The sequence below is a fragment of the Poeciliopsis prolifica genome, unplaced genomic scaffold, assembly GCF_027474105.1.
Source record: "Poeciliopsis prolifica strain line A6 unplaced genomic scaffold, Auburn_PproV2 SCAFFOLD016, whole genome shotgun sequence".
NCBI lineage: Eukaryota > Metazoa > Chordata > Actinopteri > Cyprinodontiformes > Poeciliidae > Poeciliopsis > Poeciliopsis prolifica.
Genome location: NW_026562391.1, coordinates 10,765,854 through 10,783,268, shown reverse-complemented (window position 1 = coordinate 10,783,268; position 17,415 = coordinate 10,765,854). Strand labels below are relative to the sequence as shown.

Sequence of the window (17,415 nt, the reverse complement as noted above, 5' to 3'; positions counted from 1 at the left end):
GTTTTCAGATGTGTGCACATGGTTGCACAAGGGTTTTTGAAACATCAATTAGCCTTCTGAGCCAATGAGCGATCACATTGTACCATTAGAACACTGGAGTGTTAGTTGCTGGAAATGGGCCTCTATACACCTATGTAGATATTGCACCAAAAACCAGACATTTTTAGCTAGAATAGTCATTTACCACATTAGCAATGTATAGAGTGTATTTCTTTAAAGTTAGAACTGGTTTTGAGTAATTTTCATTGAAAAGTACAATGCTTTTAGTGACATTTCAATGTGACCCCAAACTTTTGAACGGTAGTGTATATATATATATATATATATATATATATATATATATATATATATATATATATATATATATATATATATATACACTACCGTTCATACACTACCGTATATATATATATATATATATATATATATATATATATATATATATATATATATATATATATATATATATATATATATATATATATATATATATATTATATATATATATATATATATATATATATATATTATATATATATATATATATATATATATATAATAAAATCTAATCTTCATTTAATTAAAAACTTTTCCAGCTTCAATGTGCAAAACTGTGAAAACATTAGTGAGATACGAAAACTTCTGAAAACCAAATATCTGTAAGGTAACGATCTGGCAAAGCAAAAGTCTGAGATTCTGAAAAAGGACTTTAACATTCTTCTGAACACTATGGGAAAATTAAAAATGAAGTTATTTCTCAGTGCTCCAATTCCATCACCTCAATGGGGAGATTAAAAACACTCCAGGCTGCTCACAATAAACAAATGGCCGATCGATTAAAACCTGCTCTACCAGCTCAGTGACCTTCATCGATAACCTCTGGATCTATTGGCAGCGCTTTCACCTTTTTGGAAGAGGAGGACGCAATCTTAATAAACATGGAATAATGCTACTCGCTGCAAACCTTTTTTATTTTATCAACAAGGACAAATATTTTATTTTATCAGAAGAACAGGCTCAAGAATGTCTGCCTAGGATGGAACGCTCCCCGGATCAGGAGCACGATATTCCAAAACAAGCTGATTAATCGACTGGAGACAGAGCGACTGCTTCCCTCGCTCCTTCCCCCCTCCCTCTCTGCTCCTCCAGTCATTCACAGGATTCAATGGATACCAATGAAGAAATGTCTTCCGGACCAGAGTTTCTTAAATTTACAGATGGAATGAATCAACAGGTTCGCCTCGGCACGTCTCTCCTTAGTACTCACGTAGCAGACCTCACTTCATTTAAGCAATCTGCCCCTGACTTTCCAGAGGATCCATCACTCTGCGTCTCTGAGGTCTGAGGCTGGGGACCAGATATTATCTTTACACCCGTCTCCATCCAGAATGTGTCTGGCCCCCGGGTTCTGTAGAACAGGACATTACCTGTCCGGATCACTACAAGAAAATTTACAAAAACCAGAAAATATGAAATACAGCGGTCCTAATTCGAACCTCAGACTGATCCCCGGCCTAAAGGAACCTCAGACTGAAAATCTTTTGGCCTCCAAGCCACTTAAAGTAGCTCTTTTAAATATCAGATCACTCTGTGCTAAAGCTCTGTTAATTAATGATTTCATCACTGAGTATAATGTTGATGTTATGTTTCTGACAGAAACATGGTTGAATGACGATAATGACCAAATTGTAATCATTGAATCAGCACCTCCTGACTACATTTTTTTAAGTGAGAATAGAAAATATAAAAAAGGAGGAGACGTGGCTTCTATATTTAAGAAAACCATAAATTGTAGTAAAATTTCTTTGGGTCATTCCACATCTTTTGAGTATCTAGGAATTCAGGTTAAAGGCTTCAAACGAACTTTATACAAAACTCCAGCATATGTGGAAAATGTCTTTACTGACTTGAAAGATCTTCTATCTCTCATATGCATTGATTATGATTGTTTAATAATTGTTGGTGATTTCAACATTCATGTGGACAAATCTGAAGACAGAGGGGCAAAAAAGCTCTTTAATATTTTAGAAAATTTTGGTTTAACACAACATGTGAAACAAGCAACACACACTCAAGGACACACACTGGACCTGGTTATCAGTAAGGGTGTGACTATTTCCAATATCTCTGCAACTGATGTCGCCCTGTCGGATAACTTTGCTGTTATCTTTGAAAGTTGTTTATTCTTTGACCCACTTGGACAAACAGCTACTGTCACAAAACGTTCTTTCACAGAAAACACAGCAGAAACATTTAATCAAATCTACTCTTCTTCCTCACCCTTAAGCTGTAATGATGTAGATAAGTTGGTAGATGATTTTCAGTCTAAAGTTTCATATATCATTGATTCCATTGCTCCAATTAAAGTAAAGGTTGTGTCTGGTACGAAAAAATCTCCATGGAGAAAAGCCCAAACAGTTCGATCTGCAACACAACTCTGTCGCAGAGCAGAACGAAAATGGCGTAAAACTCAACTTCACGTTCATAATGACATCTATAAAGAAAGACTATGTATCTATCACTTAACACTAAAACATGCAAGGGAGGCTTTCTTTGCAGATGTCATAAACAAAAACATCAACAATGCTCGAACTTTATTTGCAACAGTTGACAGGCTCACAAACCCTCCTGTGACGTTACCACCTGAACTCCAATCTAATGCTGCCTGTAACAAGTTTTCCAGCTTCTTTTCAGAGAAAATTCAAAAAATCAGAGGATTAATCTGCAAATCAACTCCAAAGCCAGAACCATTGCTGTACCCAAACAAAACAAATACAGAAAAATGACCCATTTTCAACTACTTAATTATAAAACCTTAGAAGAAATTACAAGTCAATTAAGTTCAAGCTCCTGCTGTCTGTATGTCCTACCAACACATTTTTTTAAAGAAAGTCCTGCCTGTTATTGCTACTGATCTGATCCAAATCGTAAACTCATCACTCAAATCAGGCGTTTTCCCCCAGGCTTTGAAAACAGCAGTCATCAAACCACTGTTAAAAAAGAACAACCTGGACAAATCACTATTGCAGAATTACAGGCCGATCTCAAACCTCCCATTCATCAGCAAAGTTATTGAAAAAACTGTGTGTAAACAATTAAATAGTTTCCTCATGATGACCAACTGCTTTGACTTCTTCCAATCTGGTTTTTGTGCTCACCACAGCACGGAGACTGCCCTCGTAAAAGTATTCAATGATATCCATATAAATACGGACTGTGGGAGAACCATAGTGCTGGTTCTGTTGGACCTCAGTGCAGCTTTTGACACTGTCGACCACGACATATTATTGAATCGACTTGAAAGTTGGGTCGGACTCTCCGGTTCGGTGCTCGACTGGTTTGAATCTTACATAAAGAACAGGGATTTCTTTGTTTCAATTGGAAACTTCTCATCAAAGAGGTCAAAGGTCACATGTGGGGTACCCCAAGGTTCAATCTTAGGACCCCTCTTATTTAATATTTATATTCTCCCACTTGCTCAGGTAATAACAGGAAATAATATTAGCTACCATAACTATGCAGATGATACTCAGCTCTACATTACGATGTCACCAGGTGACTCTGAACCCATCCAATCACTGAATAAATGTTTAGAACAGATAAATGTGTGGATGTGCCAAAACTTTCTCCAGCTGAACAAAAACAAAACTGAAGTCATTATTTTTGGACCTAAAGAGGAACGATCTAAAGTCAATGCACAGCTTCAGTTATTACAACTAAAAACTAGCGATCAGGCCCGAAACCTGGGAGTAGTGATGGACTCGGACTTGAACCTTGCGAGCCACATAAAGACAATTACAAAGTTGGCCTTCTATCACCTGAAGAACATCTCCAGGATTAAAGGACTAATGTCTCAGCCTGATCTAGAGAAACTCATCCATTCATTTATCTTTAGTCGCATTGATCATTGCAACAGCATCTTCACAGGCCTGTCCAACAAATCAATCAAACAGCTGCAACTGATCCAGAATGCTGCTGCTCGCGTTCTCACTAAAACCAGGAAGATAGAGCACATAACACCAGTTTTAAAGTCTGTCCACTGTCTCCCTGTAGCTCAAAGAATAGATTTTGAAATACTGTTGTTATCACTGAACGGTTTAGCACCACAATACATCAAAGATCTGCTGTTGTTGTATCAACCTTCCAGACCTCTCAGGTCTTCTGGTTCTGGTCTGCTTTGCATCCCCAGAACTAGAACCAAGAGAGGAGAAGCAGCTTTCAGCATCTATGCACCAAAAATTTGGAACAAACTTCCAGAAACAGCGGAAACCCTGACTTCCTTTAAATCGCAACTAAAAACACACCTGTTTAGAATTGTTTTTGAAATGTAATAGGTAACAATGTATTGTCTATTATATGTTGCATGACTTTGTGTTCTTGTGTTTATGATGTAAAGCACTTTGAAATGCCTTGCTGAAATGTGCTATACAAATAAAATTTGATTGATTGATAAGGTAATGTTATACATGAATTGAGTCAGCCATTGAATTATCTGACATAATTTTATACCTTTCTGAAATCGTTGTATTTAAAATGGCCATTTAAAAACAAACTGTACTCCACTATTAGTGATTTCAGAAATGGAGAAGTCTGAAATAAACCATACGGTAGGATCCAAACCAGCAGGTGGCGGTGTTACAATCTGTAAAACAAATGTGAAGAGACACTGCGCAGGAATCAGGAAACTGGTAGTTGCATTTGGCGCAGCACTGTTGTGTTGGCGGTATAGATAAACTACATTTTCCTGACCAATATGTCCAAAAGACACCGTTTGGATTTGGGCGATGATTACTCCTCCAGTAAGAAGCGGTCTGACGGGTAGGTGAAGCTGCACAGCATGTTTATCCCCTTAGAACAATGAGGCTATGAGCTAGACGTTAGCCGGTGCTAGTGCAGTAAGCTAAGTACCAGCCAAACAGCCGAAACAAAAATAACCTCTGTTGTTAGCAATCCAGCTTAATTTGATTCGCTTTCTCTCCTCAACACGCGAGCGCTCCTCTGATACAGGGCTACAAGTGATTGTTATTGCTTTAGAAATATCTGAGAGCCAATGGAGGTGAGCTCATCTTGAGAAACGGAATTATCAACGTTCTCTGCACGTGCGGGGCTAACGGTATTAGCAACATGCTAACAGCTCATTCAGGACATCTTCAAAGTTGCGCAATTGGGATTGCCTTAGCTGCATTGTCAATTTTGTTTAACGCAACGAAATTGATGCACATTTTAAAATAAGTATTATGTAATCTGTGAAGTTAGTAAGTTACGTAGTCTTGCTTTGACGCGATCGGTGTTTCCAGTGTTCATTGCCATTCGCGCGACTGTAGTAAGACATCGGGGCTATTTGAGTATCACTTCTCTAGGTACAAAGTTTTCGATTTTCACTCAGGAGACCAAAGATTAGGTAGCATGTGTTTTTGGGGGGATACTTTTATTAACTACCTTCTAATTGTAGATGAGAAATAAATTCCACCCTTTGTTTTTACTTGTCTTATTTGCATTCAGTTTTATTCGGTTGCGTTTTATTGTCTTTATTATTGTTCATTTTTTGGCTATTAGGTTAAGGTCGATTTCATGCGTAGTGACTGATTATTGTTTATAAGTATAGACATATCTTCTCATTTTTGGGCTGTATTACCATAAAACAAGGAGCGTAATGATATCAATTTTAACTAAAAGTTTGACATAGAAATTAAAATTTCAGTTTGGAGAAAAAACAGAACGACACTGCTGGAATCACTTGTAAATGCAGGAATACATTATCAGCTTGTATTGAGTACCAAAATGGCCCATTCCTTCTAGTTTGTTTTCTTTTTTACCAGTAGCCACAGCAATGTCAATGCTGTCGACTTCAGTTTCTACAAGGGTTCTTGAAATGTTGGCCATTACACTTCCCTTTGCAGTGATAACTGAAAGATCAATGCTAATCTTTTTGACTGCACATGCCTATTAGATCTCCAGTATTCATATCCACCCCTGTATTTTCCACTGGAGATAACCAAGTTACAACTATGGTTGTAAAAACTGTAAATAGCAATTTTTCAGTGGCCTATGCTATTGCTTCAATACTTGCATGGGAGTTTCAGTAACTTGAATCTGAATAACCTTTTACCCAAGTCTATCTCTATAGTAACTTTATTCTCTTAAGTCTGGCAACCTAACCTTCTCTAGAGCAGGTTAAAAGTCCTTATGTGTGAAAAAGATTGCCCTGAAGCGATTGGCTCTTGTAAAAAAAGTGTAAAGGAACTAACAAAATATGATGGCATGCAGAATTTGCCTCTTCTCTCTCTCTTCAGTCATTCTTATTTTTTTGCATGAAAATACAAAATCACTATTTAAATTTTTAATACACTTTAATGTATCTTATAATCTGTTGTTTTTTTTATAACATTATGGTTTTATGTATATTTGGTGTTGCAGTTAGATTCTTTTTTATTTGTAATACTTATTTATGTGGGTCTTGGGGCTCTCCCTTTGCTTACGGCTGAGCTGCCGATACACTTGAATCTCCTCAATAACGACCAATAAATGATTATCCTATTCCTAACGTTTGCTTTGCACAAGTTCAAAACTACGGTGGCCCTGAGGTGCAAAACACTACAACATTAAGGAAAGCACTACAACATTAAGGAAAGCACTACAACATTAAGAAAAACACAACATTAACAAAAACACGACAACATTAACAAAAACACGACAACATTAACAAAAGCACTACAACATTAAGAAAAACACAACATTAACAAAAACACGACAACATTAACAAAAACACGACAACATTAAGAAAAACACAACATTAACAAAAACACGACAACATTAACAAAAACACAACAACATTAACAAAAACACAACAACATTAACGAAAACACGACAACATTAACAAAAACACAACAACATTAACGAAAACACGACAACATTAACAAAAACACAACAACATTAACAAAAACACACAACATTAACGAAAACACGACAACATTAACAAAAACACTACAACATTAAGGAAAACACAACGGAAGAGGTAGGTCCCAGTGGGAGACCTAAGAAGTCGCTGATTGGACGACAGGTCGTTTTACTTTTGAACCGGAAGTTCTTCTGGCTTTAACTTGATTGCTGAAAACAAGAATGTTCTCAGTGATCCAAACCTTAGTACTGTTATTCGTAAATATTTTGAGTCAGGACATACTTACGAGGTGATACTGGACATGCTCCAGACCAACCACGAAGTGTCGGTTAGCATGCGTTCAGTAAAGACTCATTTGAAAGTAGCAGGGCTGCATTGAAGAGGCAACTACTCTCCACTTCCTGAAGTGAGACGTGTCATTATGTCCGAGCTTAGAGGACCAGGGCAATTATTTGGCTATCGGACCATGTGGCAAGTTCTCAAACTAAAACACAACCTGCGTGTCAAACGTGATGTTGTAATGAGACTGCTGAGGCAGCTGAATCCTCAAGGCATCGCTCTGAGAACTCGCAGGTTTACAAGACGCACGTATCCCTCCACGGGGCCCAATTACATATAGCATGTAGATGGCTACGACAAAACTGAAGCCATTCGGCTTGGCCATCTCAGGGTGCATTGATGGTTTTTCGAGAAGGATAATGTGATATAAGACAGCTGTGGAAAGATAGTTTAAATCCCAAGGCCACTTACCTTTGAGAAATGAAGAGAACATTTTCCTGGTAAATTAATTGGTTCCCATGTTTTGGAAGGGACACATTATTTCAGGTGGCTAAAATATATGGTTCCCCCTCATATCTCTGGCAAATAAAGAGGAAATGTTTTCAAATAATTTGTTGTTGATGAAGAGATGAATAAGCACAGTTGAAGACTTGTTGGTAAATAGTCCCCATGTTTTGAAGGGGGAACAGATTATTTTAGTCACCTAAAATATATGGCTTTCCCCTCATAACTCTGGCAAACAAGGAGCAAATTCTACCAAAATCACAGAATTTATTGTTGATGATGAGAGGAATAAACAGAGAAAAAAATCTTGCTGGTAAATTAAGTTGTTCCCATATTATGGAGGGGGACCAGATTATAATTTCCTCCATTCTTTCCTACCCTTACCGAACCTTGGGAATAAAGAACAACTGTTTCCAAATTCTCAAAAATCTTTACATACACACTACGTGTTGGGAAAACTGTGTTTGGTGCCTGACTTATTTCTGCCAGGCTTACGTGAGAAACGTTGGAAAAAGAGCGATTCTCTTGGCGTATAAAATAACAAAAAACAGCATCAGAAGATCTTGTTTATTTATTTATTATACAATTTTTTAAACAACAGCTGCCAATTAAACTCAATGTTACAACCTTCACATGATTATATGAGTTGTTTTACCGAGAAATCGATCAGAAGCGACGTGAAAATGGTCAGATCCGCCTCATTCGTCTCTCTGGCTGTAATGATCGCTCCCGACACAGGGGAACCCAATTTAGCACCTACCCGAACTTTCATTTCTTCCTTTTGTTTTAACCCCTTTCTCCCAAGAGAATACTTTGGTCGCTCCTCATTTTTCTATTCAAGGAAGGTGCTGAGGGCTGGTGTACGGCAGGATGGGACAGTCTGTTGTGCTAGAAGTAAAGCAAAGAAAAAATGTCGCACATCACATTCATGCAAAAAGACAATATGTATTACGAACTGAAGTAAAGCTGCCACAAGTATAAATTAAGTGCGAGTTCGCTTCCAAAAAGGCGGCTAGCCTGATCGCAGTGCAGCAGAACCAGAACGACACCAATTATCCTAAAAAAGTAGTGCCTAAGGCTGTAACGGACCTTACGATATATAGCTAATACAATTCTGCTGTATTATAGCGACTTTGTGTACTTTTAATTGCATTTATAATGAACAACTAGATGACAGTGGACACGGTCTGGAGACCACTAGCGTTAGCAAGTTACTACATCCATAAGAAATATGAATCTTCCTTTATACTTTTTAACTTACTTGAACATTGTGGAGTATCCTCCATACAAGTTTCTTGAAGCCTCTTGCCACAATTACTGCAAAAATTTGGTGACGGCTCAACCACCTCCTTTCCACAGTTCGGGCAATACACGGCGAAGTGACTGTATTCCCGCTTCCTTAGGTTTTCAATCAAACGAAGCACTCCAACATAACTTCCGGTTCAAAAGTAAAACGACCTGTCGTCCAATCAGCGACTTCTTAGGTCTCCCACTGGGACCTACCTCTTCCGTTGTGTTTTCCTTAATGTTGTAGTGCTTTCGTTAATGTTGTTGTGTTTTTGTTAATGTTGTTGTGTTTTTGTTAATGTTGTCGTGTTTTCGTTAATGTTGTTGTGTTTTTGTTAATGTTGTTGTGTTTTTGTTAATGTTGTCGTGTTTTCGTTAATGTTGTTGTGTTTTTGTTAATGTTGTCGTGTTTTCATTAATGTTGTTGTGTTTTCGTTAATGTTGTTGTGTTTTCGTTAATGTTGTTGTGTTTTCGTTAATGTTGTTGTGTTTTCGTTAATGTTGTTGTGTTTTTGTTAATGTTGTCGTGTTTTTTTAATGTTGTCGTGTTTTCGTTAATGTTGTTGTGTCTTTGTTAATGTCGTTGTGTTTTCGTTAATGTTGTTGTGTTTTCGTTAATGTTGTAGTGTTTTCATTAATGTTGTCGTGTTTCCGTTAATGTTGTTGTGTTTTTGTTAATGTTGTTGTGTTTTTGTTAATGTTGTTGTGTTTTCGTTAATGTTGTTGTGTTTTTGTTAATGTTGTTGTGTTTTCGTTAATGTTGTTGTGTTTTCGTTAATGTTGTTGTGTTTTTGTTAATGTTGTTGTGTTTTCGTTAATGTTGTAGTGTTTTGCACCTCAGGGCCACCGTACAAAACAGACATAAACTCACTAAAAATTGTCCAACTAATAAATTCAACAATTGTAGAGGTTGGGGAATTGGCAAAACACAATAATGTCATAAAGGGGTTAATAGAAGAAGAAAGGATCATCTCCAGAAATCAATCTGATTTTAAAAGTGAACGTTTATTGTTCTTTAGGTTTTGCTATTATTTTAAGATGTTGATGTAGCGGTGCTCATATTTGAACAGAAAGTGTGCGGTGGTAATTGAGGTTGTTTACATTGTTATGATGTCTGTTTAATTAGCTTATCAGGAATATTTTTGTTCAGTCAGTGAACGTTGTGGTCTCATTTCCTCTTTATGTGGTTATGGGTCAGAAATATCAGCTTTGAAATCCTCTGATTTAGTATTATTGCTTAGTTTAAAATTAGTATTATTGCTTAGTTTAAAATTAGTCTCCTTTGGATAGATTCTTGTTTCATAAAAAGGTTTTGGCGTTACTTAATGCAATACTTAAATGCTCATCTGTCACATGAGCTCGATTATGTAAAATAATAAATATTTATGCTTTATACATGTGTTATTCACAAGGGCTTTTTATACTGATGTGTTGTTAGCGCATTATATTTCTATTGTGGAATATTTAAAATATTTTCACAGAAAAACCGTAAACTGCTTTTTCTCATACTTTGTTTTTTAGAAATTTGTATTGATGGTACTTGATGTATCATGAAATCGTTGCTGATGAAGCTCTATTTTTATTCTCAAAGGAGAGACAGAGACCGCGACAGAGACCGTGAGGACCGTTCCAGGGACAGGGATCGAGACAGAGATCGCGACAGGGACAGAGACCGGGACAGGGACTCCAAGCTGTTGGCAGCTCCCTCTAACAGCATGCCGTCGATGTCGAGCATACCTCCTATCAAGCAGATGAACATGCACCAGCAGATTAACCCATTCACCAATCTGCCACACACGCCGCGCTACTACGAAATCCTGAAGAAAAGGCTACAGCTTCCGGTGTGGGAGTACAAAGAAAGCTTCACCGACATCATTACACGCCATCAGAGCTTTGTCCTTGTTGGAGAGACTGGCTCTGGAAAAACAACACAGGTATGATATTCATATAGATCCAGCCTAATCCAGTTTAAGAAACAGCTGGGAAAATTGAGAAATTATAAAGTTAAACGGAAGATTTTAAAGAATCCTTTATGAAATAATAACATTCAAAGTTTCCTAAATTGTTGCCTTTATTTCAATCTTCAGATTCCTCAGTGGTGTGTTGACATGGTGAGGGCCTTGCCTGGTCCGAAGCGGGCCGTAGCTTGTACTCAGCCGAGGAGAGTGGCTGCCATGAGTGTGGCTCAAAGGGTTGCAGACGAAATGGATGTCATGCTTGGTCAGGAAGTCGGCTACTCCATCAGATTTGAGGACTGCAGCTCTGCCAAGACTATATTAAAGTAAGGACTTTAACAAACCCTGAAGAGGATTTTTTTAGTTCAAGGATGTTATTATTCCACAGCAATCAGAATTGATCTGGCACCAGAAATGTGCAATTTATTAAAACATTGTTATTTCTGCAGATACATGACAGATGGTATGTTACTGAGAGAGGCTATGAATGATCCTCTGCTGGAGCGATATGGTGTGATCATTCTGGATGAGGCCCACGAGCGAACTCTGGCCACAGACATCCTAATGGGCGTGTTAAAGGAAGTGGTTCGCCAAAGACAGGATCTGAAGGTGTTGTTTTTATTCTATGTATTTTAATATATATAGTTTTATTGTTATTGTTTTTCAGTAACAATAACACCATTGTTTGACATATAAGATTTGTAATGGAGATCTTAACGTTGGTTTTGATAATGATATTTTAGCTAAATCTGAAGTCTTGTTCAGAATGTATAGCTTCCAAATGGGTTTTTCTTAATATTTGTGGCATGAACAAAAATCACTGTTTATATTGTGATGTCACACCATTAAATACAGAGAGTGAAAATCAGTATAAGTTTTACTGACATTTTAGGAAAGGCAGAATTAAGCATGTAGCAGTATGCAATTATAATACATTTTTTTGCATGATTAATTAAAATGAGCAAAATATTTCCATTCTCATGAATGTTATTTGAAGGGAAAATTTATTTACAGATCCATCATAATATTTTTTATATGGTTTTGCTTGTAAGTGGTTTTCATTTCTATTTTATGTTTTATTTTGAATATTTAAAATATCAGTTACACTGTGAAGTGTTCTCTGCTAAATTAAAGTTTGTTTGATCTGTGAGTGAGCAAACTTGCATCTTAATGAGCTGTCAGCAGGATTAGCATAGTTAGCATTACATCCCAAGCTTATAAACTTAAAATTTATATATTTCTTCAGTTCTGAAAAAGCAGTATTATTTTGATATATTTAATGTATTTTTTCAATGATACATCTTCATGAATACAAGTGTGTCTAATTGAGATCGAAAGATCTCTTTTGCAAGAGAGACCAGGTCAGGAGGCAGAAATAAAAAACAGTTGTTAAAACATCATTTTAATAATAATATTAAGATCGGCTTATTTTTTGTTTTGTTTTAGAGAGGTGAGTAGTATGATTAGCAACTTGCTGATTGGTAATCAGGACCTGTCGAGATAAAAATCACCCTGTTCCGGACATCAGTTTTCTTTTGAGCTTTTATAGTTTATTGAAACATCATTATATTATAATTATTGTGTTACAAAGTCAACAAATGCAGTTTCTTCACAAAGTTGTTCTATAAATTGCTGCCCACTCTTTTTAAAGTCATCTAATGTTCTGCTGACATTAAAGACTCGGAGCTCACATAGCCTCATAATTATAAGCATAATTTTTAAATAAGAACAGTGATCATATTGTTCTCTGCACAGGTAATTGTGATGAGTGCAACCCTGGATGCAGGAAAGTTCCAAGTGTACTTCGACAGTTGCCCTCTGCTCACCATTCCTGGACGCACACATCCAGTAGAGATCTTCTACACCCCTGAACCGGAGCGGGACTACCTGGAGGCAGCTATTCGTACCGTCATTCAGATTCACATGTGTGAAGAGGATGAAGGTGACGTCCTTCTGTTCCTCACAGGTCAAGAGGTAATGCTTACAATACTTTTATGTACGTTATTGAACAGCGTTGTTTGTCCTGAGCGAGAAAGACAAGTCATTGTCTTTTTTTCAGGAAATTGATGAAGCCTGTAAGAGAATCAAGCGAGAAGTTGACGACCTTGGCCCTGAAGTCGGAGACATCAAAATCATTCCACTGTATTCCACGTTGCCCCCGCAGCAGCAGCAGAGGATCTTTGAGCCACCTCCTCCAAGAAAGCCAAATGGCGCTATAGGGAGAAAGGTTTGCTGGCAAAAAGGGATCATGCTAAATGTCTCCCACTGTTCACATTTATGAATGAATATTTAAACTGTTGCTTTCCCCCTCAGGTTGTTGTGTCAACAAATATCGCTGAGACGTCGCTAACAATTGATGGTGTCGTGTTTGTCATTGACCCCGGATTTGCCAAACAGAAGGTGAGTAAAAAGGAACCCTGTTTATTCTATATACATTCCTCTGTAAAAGTGGTCAAGCAAGACCAAAATTGAGCTTTTTGACCAACATGCATAGACTGACCATGTTCACGTTGTAACATGGAGGTAGCGGTATCATGCTGCGGGGTGATTTTTCCCAGCATATCATTGTGAATTGCTTAATTTGGTATTATTCAATATTTATTACTGAAAATGTTCTTCTTAAGTCTACTGGTGTTGGTTTAGTTTATCTGTTTTTTCCCACTATACATGCAGCTTTAAACATGTGTGTCACATACTTTATAATGTGTCTAGGTGTACAATCCCCGCATCAGAGTTGAGTCTCTGTTAGTCACAGCCATCAGTAAAGCTTCAGCACAGCAGAGGGCAGGAAGAGCAGGCAGAACACGTCCAGGGAAATGTTTTCGCCTCTATACAGAGAAGGCCTACAAAACAGAGATGCAGGTGAGTCACTGTTGAACTGGGAAGTTAGTTCACGCCCTTCCCACTTTCCTGGTCTGTTTGATGCTGTAGTTTGTTTTTTGTTTTTTTTTTAGTATCAAAAATGGACAAGATAAACTTATTATAAAATTTATGCACTCCCAGGATAATACATACCCAGAGATTCTTCGGTCCAATTTGGGATCTGTTGTGCTGCAGTTGAAGAAGTTGGGCATTGATGACCTTGTCCACTTTGACTTCATGGACCCTCCAGGTGAGTAATGTTTGACTCTGAAGAAAAGTCATGTTGACCAGTTGACTTGCAGATTCTGACCACCCTTCACTCCCCACCAATGCAGCTCCTGAAACGCTAATGAGAGCTCTTGAGCTGCTCAATTATCTGGCTGCTCTCAACGATGATGGTGACCTGACTGAACTTGGCTCCATGATGGCAGAATTCCCGCTGGATCCTCAGCTGGCCAAGATGGTCATAGCAAGCTGCGAGTTTAACTGCTCCAATGAGATCCTCTCCATTACTGCCATGCTGTCAGGTAATGCCCAGGACTGGGCTGACACCTTCTAGCCTTTAAGAAGCTAAGCTTCTTAAGGAAAACACTCGTTTGAAATAACCAGCCATGTTATTTCTTCGCATCATCCTAATAGGTTTGACTCCAATCTTTAACTTTATACCAGTTAAAGACTGGTCGCTAATTATTATAAAATGATTATGACGAGGTTCGGGTCAATCTGTATATCAAGGTATCCCAAGGTTTTAAAAAGCTTGTCCAAAGCCTCAATTGTTTCTGACATCCAATGCTAAAGTTGAAATCCTTTATGAATGTAATTTCAGAGAAAGTGAGTAACATAGAGGAACTCACTACCAGAAATATATCTGGTCCTGAAGATCATTGACTATTGTGGCGTGAAACTAAATGAAAATAATAGAAGATAAAGTCATTCATTCAACACCCCAACCTGCCAAGACAATGAGCTTACAACATGACATGATGAAATAATAACACATGGTCCAGATGGGCTAATAAAAAAACATGCAATGGAAATTATTATTGGTAAGAAATGAAAGCCATTATGAGAAATTTCCATTTTCTCCCAATGTTCTTCTTTTTATCTCTGCTTCCAACAATCTTTGGGACTTTTAGCATCTTAGGTAATCTGAGTGAGAGATGTGCAGTTTCTACAGTTGGTTCATCCAACACCTTGGAAAATATTCTTTGCATACACAGTGTTTTGTTTTTATTTGTAATATTTTAGCAGACTTGTTGACTTTCATGGTGTTGTACACAGTTTTCAGATAATTTTTTTTTTGTTTGTTTATGTTTTGCAGTCTTATTGCTCACCTTATTTTTAAAACAGCATCTAAGACCTGCTTATGCTTATTTATAACATTATAAGGTGAAGTTACTTTGAAAAGTCATAATTACTAGTTTACTAAAATATCGAACATTATAAAATTTACATGACTTAAATTCACGACTGCGGTTAAAATTAAAGTTTATGCTTAAATGCCTTTGCAACTTTTTAAGTTAAAGTGTTGGATGCGGTCTTTCAATTTTAGGTTTTGTTTACCTACTTGAAGCCTTTTGTAAACAGCCTGTGGATAGGGCAGGCACCACTTATGCTATTTCAGACTTTGCTTCATGCTGATGAATTATTCCGAAGTATATAATTAGATATATTACTGTTTGTCAATGTCATGTGTAGTTAAGGAGAAGACGTTACATGTTTAAAAGAAAAACCTATCAACCCTGCATAAATTAATCCTTGCTGGTGTTTCTAACACTTTATAGTTGTGTGAAAACTCTTGTTTTACAGATGTGGTTAAATGACCTCGCTACGAGCTTATAGCCAATACTGTTGGAAATGACCTTGAGAAAAGCCTGCAGACCCCCCTTTGATAGAGTGTGGTCCTGCCCTGTCCCAACGCAGTGTCAAGTGCCCTAGCATCATAGGCTTTGCTCCATTTTTCTGTGAATGTTTGACTCATCCCTATGGGCGGCTTTGTTGGGGCCCATACCAACCTTGTTTAGTCCCACAGTGTTTTGTCCGTCCCACGGAGGCTAAGAAGGCAGCAGACGAGTCCAAGATGAGATTTGCTCACATTGACGGAGACCACTTGACGCTGCTCAACGTCTACCACGCCTTCAAACAAAGTGAGTGTCAAGCTTTTAGTTCCACTATTAGTTAGCATGCTTTTCTTTCTAAGTGATGCCCAGAAAATACAGAAGCTGCAGAATGTCTATGAATATCAGACTTAACTTTCACTGTTGACTTCACTCCAGATATAGTTGCAGCTCTTAAACTGGTCTTGGAGTCTATGTTACATTTCTACAAAAGTGACAATTAACTTTTTTGTTTTAACATATTTTGAGCAACTTCTATGCTTCCAAAATGCTACATATGTACCTGAATTACTTCAACTTTTGACATTGAAAACACAAAATATGTCTCCCTCTTGTGGTAGTTATTAAAACATCTGGTAATTTATTTGTAAAATTACTACATTTGACTATAAAACAATGCTGCTGCTCAGGTTCACTTAAAGCTTAAAAGTCTTGAAAGGTTGTTATCTTGACTCAAATTCCTTCTTTTTTTTTCCAGACCATGAAGCTAATCAGTGGTGTTATGACAACTTTGTCAACTACCGCTCGCTGATGTCTGCTGACAACGTACGTCAGCAGCTGTCCAGGATCATGGACCGCTTCAGTCTGCCTCGGCGGAGCACAGAGTTTACCAGCAGAGATTATTACATCAATATCCGACGAGCGCTCTGCACTGGCTTCTTCATGCAGGTGAGCTTTTAGTGTAAAAATATTAGTGTTTTGGTCTTTTGTTGCTTTTCTTAAAAGATTGTAATATTAATAGTACTTGTTCTCCTTTCAGGTTGCTCATTTGGAGCGCACAGGCCATTACCTCACAGTGAAAGACAACCAGGTGGTCCAGCTGCACCCATCCACAGTCCTGGACCACAAACCTGAGTGGGTGCTCTACAATGAATTTGTTCTCACCACCAAGAACTACATCCGCACTTGCACAGACATCAAACCAGAGTGGTATGTGCACTGATAAGTTTATGATGCATGCCTGTTTAAATGTCATCATACTGATGGGATTGTTCAAGTTTTTCTCTTTGTTGCAGGTTGGTGAAGATTGCACCGCAGTACTATGACATGAGTAACTTTCCACAATGTGAAGCTAAAAGACAGCTGGAGCGAATTATTGCCAAACTAGAGAGCAAAGAGTACACACAGTACTGAATATAGTCGAAGTGTCCTGGAAAACAACCTGCATACTGTAGTTTTAGATCTTTCTGTATCATTGTACTTTAATGTTCAAACATTGGCTTTTTGATTTTTAGTATTTGTTTGCTTATTTTTGTTTTCCCATCAATGTCGGTTCTGTAAGTAGGTGTAATGACATGAAATATCAGCAGCAGTTGTTAGATCCAGCTTAATATGATTTTCAAAAGAAATTATCTGGAGCAGGTCTTATAGATGTGGTTGAATTTAATTCAGGAGCCTTTGGAGCCATAACAAAGATCTGTGCTTGCTTTGTTTCTTAAATAAACAAGCTTTGACTTTATTTTTGTGGAAACTTTTTTTTTTTGCTGGATTGATGTGACAAAAATTATTTGAT

At 37.5% G+C, this 17,415-nt stretch overlaps 1 protein-coding gene across 1 annotated transcript; it reads left to right on the top strand.

Annotated features, from left to right (window-relative positions):
* The first annotated feature begins 4,675 nt into the window (after positions 1–4,675).
* LOC129367006 (ATP-dependent RNA helicase DHX15) lies at positions 4,676–17,361 on the top strand. The gene is made up of 14 exons (XM_055041187.1): positions 4,676–4,818; positions 10,560–10,902; positions 11,056–11,249; positions 11,373–11,532; positions 12,679–12,897; positions 12,983–13,150; positions 13,237–13,323; positions 13,636–13,785; positions 13,927–14,035; positions 14,121–14,312; positions 15,810–15,932; positions 16,381–16,571; positions 16,663–16,832; positions 16,919–17,361. The coding sequence occupies exons 1-14, from the start codon at positions 4,754–4,756 to the stop codon at positions 17,034–17,036; spliced, it is 2,289 nt and encodes a 762-aa protein (XP_054897162.1). The 5' UTR covers positions 4,676–4,753; the 3' UTR covers positions 17,037–17,361.
* Positions 17,362–17,415: the final 54 nt, after the last annotated feature.